The sequence below is a fragment of the Triplophysa dalaica genome, chromosome 22, assembly GCF_015846415.1.
Source record: "Triplophysa dalaica isolate WHDGS20190420 chromosome 22, ASM1584641v1, whole genome shotgun sequence".
NCBI classification, from domain to species: Eukaryota; Metazoa; Chordata; class Actinopteri; order Cypriniformes; family Nemacheilidae; genus Triplophysa; species Triplophysa dalaica.
Genome location: NC_079563.1, coordinates 2,274,996 through 2,279,562, shown reverse-complemented (window position 1 = coordinate 2,279,562; position 4,567 = coordinate 2,274,996). Strand labels below are relative to the sequence as shown.

Genomic DNA, 4,567 nt, shown 5'->3' with positions numbered 1-4,567 from the left:
ATTTGTCTATGGCATAAAATGGCAAAATGGTAATGATCATCTACCAGTGTTTTAAGAATTGGTAATATGCATATTTATTTATCAAACAATAAACCTTATTTGATGGCACGTTATTAAAACAAATTTATAAAAAAATGTTTCATTGCTACATGTTCATCTGCATGTAGTCTATCATAACGTTAAAGGTCACAGTGAACCAGAGGCGTACACAACTCACAAAACTGCGCCCAAGTACTGCGTCTATATTTCCTTATCACTCTCATACGTGACGAGAGACAGAGAGGGACGGTTAAACAGAAAGAGGAAGGAAACGAAAATGCTCTCTTCAACAATACTGATACTAACGGGTACGTTTATAATGTCTTGATAAATTAATACTTAAGTTAACTTTTAACGTCATGCTTTACTTATAATGCATTGATGTCAGGACATTTACGTATAGGGCTTTATGCACGTTTTACTTATTTTATATTTATCAACGGGTTCATTTAGCCCATGCCATTGTACATTATTTATTTGTTACTACAACGTCACCAATTAATTGAAAATCCCTTTTAAATACTCATTCCAAATGCAGCATGTGTGTAAACGTGATCGTTTTTGAAAGAAGTTACAGTAAATACAACTAATATCAAATATTCATTTAAACTACCGAACATTATGACTCTCAAAAAAGGAGTTGTTATATTTCCAGCATTTTCTCCTTTTTATTTCTATTGTGGTGTTTATTTGTTGACATGCACACTTATATAAGTCCAATGGTTGTAATACAAACATTGCACTTTTGCACAATTAAATGCCCTTTTCTTGTTTGTTGATGTGTCTATGTGCATCTTTGACACAAAGGTTTGGTCATTACTGGAGGCTCAACAATGACTACATCCATGGCACCAACTGTGGCAGAATTAACCCCAGGAGTAATTGCAACCACAGCATCACCAACAACAAAACATTTCAACACATTAGAAGCGGGACAAACAACTGAATCAGTTACCTTGATGGGATTTTCGAATCAAACAACAACGTTTGTGGAGACCTCAAGAGAATCTAAAATAACATCCAGTACAACCTCTAGTGTTCATTCAACCTCCACCGCAGTTAGGATCACCAGCAAGCCCAATGTGGCTGATTCATTGACTACAACCCCATCCAGTATTGTTACTGAAAGTCAGACATTAAAGACTGAAAACACAAAAGCAGTGACAACTAGTAACAAAATTACAACACCTACAGCACTTACAACAAATCGGATACCCTCTACTTCTAAAGTGTTTGTGTCATCATCTGAGCAACCATCAACAACCAAAAAAACATTTATAATAAGCCAACCGAAAACCACTGTTGGCCAACATAAAAAGGAACCAGATGCTCTAAGCTCAGGTATTTGTGTATGTTGTTGAAATATATGTTTAATTTGACTTTCTTACCTTAATCCACTGGCCAAGGGAGTGTTTTGAGGTTTACTTATGATTTTTTATTTTCAGTTTACATGCATGTTTGGCAATGTCCTTAAACATAGTTTTACAATGATTCCTAAACTAAAAAGATTTTCCAACTAAATATAAGGTTTTAGATGATAGCATGAAAATCATACAATGACTTTTAAATATCTTTTAAGATACATATTTAACATATTCTGCAATGTTTAAATTCTAGGATAATAAATGGTCAGAGACATGCAAAAATGAAAGATCAAAGTTAATATTTAATACAGTAACTGTTTGAACTATTAACAAATTAACTTACCTTTAAAGGTTAAAATGTTGCTCAAGTTTTTAATAAGCAACAAGGTTATGTTTGTACCTTGCTCCTTGTTTTGATGACGTCACTTTCAAAGACTAAATCTTATCATTTTTATTGGCAATCGGCTATTCATTCAGAATAAATATACATACATAAGATTAAAAGGCCATTTCTTGTAAATTGAGAGTAGTTGGTCACACTTGTATATGAATGCCATAGATTAATACATAAATTGGCATCAGCAACCACAGCATGCTAGAATTTTTTTATGAACTCTTTTTTTTAAACTTTTGCCATTGTTGCAATATCTTTACCTATTGCAAAGCCAGTTTTAATTTTAAACACTATAATCAGTCTCTTTGACATTTTTAATTTGACATTGCTTTCTACTTGTTTGTGCATCTTTTAATCTTTTAAATAATGATCACTTGGTTTAATATTTTATCTAGGCAATAAAAGTGTCTTCTAGAATCTTGGGGCCACATTGAAAAAATAGAAACAAGCATCAGTACATGTCTGGTATGATTTATTATTTGAAATGGTTTCTTTATTTATCCTTAATTTATCTAGGAAGTGTAGCTGCCATTGTAATTGGCTTCATCGCCATCGTAATCATTTTACTTGGTGGAGCGTATAACTTCAAAATGCGGTGAGTCAAGTATTAAATCAGTATGTTGTCCTCTGTTTGTCTGCCCTGCCAAACGTTATTGTAAATATTATAAAACAAGAACATTGTCTAAATATTCAATATTAGGGAATAACAAATGCAGATACCAAAGAGCCAATTATTAAAAATGCTGTATTGATCATAATCTGAAATCTATAGATAGGTTGTTATTTAAGAATAAATAGTTGGTAGTCTTACGATATGCTTGTGTGTTGCAGACGATCTTCTTATGGACGGCTTTTGGATGACACTGATCACAGCTCTTTTGGGAATTTTTTCAATCCAATGTTTGATGGCTGAATGATTAATTTCTATCTTATGGTAATAGTGGTAAAGCATTTGTATGTTACATCTGTATGTTATCACATTTGTATGCCACTTAAGTCTGAATATACAGTAGACATCGTGGTGCACAACTACGTTGTCATAGTGTAGATACGACTGATAATATTTTCATTAAGGTGTTTGGGGTAATTTGATGTGAATTTTAAATGCCCATTTTTCTTGTTTGTTTTTGCTATTATGTGTATAAAATGTAGTTATGGATTGACCTGTCAGCTTTTCTATTTATGTGTATTAAATGTAGTTATGGATTGATCTGTCCGTTTTGCGTTTTGATAATAATGTTATTGTAAAGAAGTCCTAATGAAATCAAAACTGGAATTTTGAAAGTTTGGAAGTTTTAAGGCCATATGCCAATTAAATGCGGTATAAAAGTGAATATAAAACAAAAATGTTTCTTGATTCTTGACAAAAAATCTTCATATTCTTTAATAAAATGGAGCGTTCCAAATGGGATATTACGCACTCCGAAGGGCCCTTAGAGAAGGGGTCACCTACAAAACGTGACCCCAAATAAAGAGAAAATGTTGTTGTTTTAATTGCTCCTGTTGCAAAGAGAATATTAAATAGACAGATTGAAAGTTATTGCGTTTTCCCCTCTAGAGCAGTGTTTCTCAATGGGTGGGTCCAAGACAGTTCAAATATTACACAAAACAGTTCTTATTTTAGGCAGAACTTAAGCATAAAACCTTACTGTTTGCAAATAAACATACATTTTATATATATACGTTTTTAAAATATGCTATAGTATATAACACTTATATATAAAACTTTTCAAAATATGAAATGTATTGTTTATTTCCATACCAATAGGTTTTATGTTTAAGTTTTATGCCATTAAAACAGCGACATCTGCTGAAGGACAAAATGCTTAAATTTCAAAGGAACAAGCCAGCTAAAGATAATGAGAAAATTATGTTGCTTCCTTTGCCAAGTGCATTCCAAACGTCTACATAACGGCATGCAAATGTCTGTTTACTCCAAAGTCTTAACTCCAAAGGCTCTGTCCTTCGAATGAGTTGGGCAAAGGAATGATGACTATGTTTGGAATGTTGCCTGTGACGGTTCGGTAGGAATACACGTACCTTTACACGCCTACATTTTAGTATTAGTCACCCGTGTTTGAAACAAACTACATATGAGGTCACATATCCTTAAAAATGGTTGGTGGCTTGATGAACAAGGGAAAATGTGGGAAGCATGGCCAAACCAGTTGAGAAACACTGCTCTAGAGTTAACACATCAAGAGCTTTACTCTTCGAAGGGAATAGGGTATAGGGATGATCACTTCGGAAGGGAACGCATATAAAGTTTAGTAACTTGCATTTTTCTCTAAAATGACTTGTGCAGGTACGTAATGAATTTCAAATTACAAAGTGACCTCGCCATTCACTGGCCTGACATGCATGATTTTTATGCAGATCTGTGTAAATGCAGATCATTTTGACAACGCTTCTGTGTGTGCATAATTTAACATCTCACACCAGCCATTACCGGTCTCTCAGCGGGGCCCTAATGTATGTCATGCTGTAATCTCTTCTTTTTGTTCAGCTGTGGACCCGACTATTCATCTCTTTGCTAACAAAGACAGCTTAATGTTTCTTTGGCTAAATAATAACAAAAGAATCCGAGTTTTATCCCCTTGACATTTTAATGGCAGGAACCTCCAACCCGGCTATTAGAGACTTAAAATAAGCCACCAGGCAAATGGTAGGGACAAGACTAGCCAAACATCTGGTGGGTTTTTTTTTTGGGGGGTGGGCGAATTCACACATGCTGCAATAGTATTTTATTTATTTGTATCCAGAAATGTAG

At 33.9% G+C, this 4,567-nt stretch overlaps 1 protein-coding gene across 1 annotated transcript; it reads left to right on the top strand.

The window, feature by feature from the left end:
* Positions 1–241: 241 nt before the first annotated feature.
* On the top strand, positions 242–3,005 carry parm1 (prostate androgen-regulated mucin-like protein 1). The gene is made up of 4 exons (XM_056735881.1): positions 242–347; positions 847–1,380; positions 2,314–2,392; positions 2,629–3,005. Exons 1-4 carry the CDS (start codon positions 317–319, stop codon positions 2,708–2,710), a joined length of 726 nt encoding a protein of 241 aa, XP_056591859.1. The 5' UTR covers positions 242–316; the 3' UTR covers positions 2,711–3,005.
* Positions 3,006–4,567: the final 1,562 nt, after the last annotated feature.

What these genes read in the sequence shown, in the direction of transcription:
- parm1 (XM_056735881.1), top strand. Translation starts at nt 317, where the DNA reads ATGCTCTCTTCAACAATACTGATACTAACGG. An exon ending in AACAATACTGATACTAACGG is followed by an intron (nt 348 to 846) that starts GTACGTTTATAA and finishes TTTGACACAAAG; the next exon opens with GTTTGGTCATTACTGGAGGC. An exon ending in GCGTATAACTTCAAAATGCG is followed by an intron (nt 2,393 to 2,628) that starts GTGAGTCAAGTA and finishes TGTGTGTTGCAG; the next exon opens with ACGATCTTCTTATGGACGGC.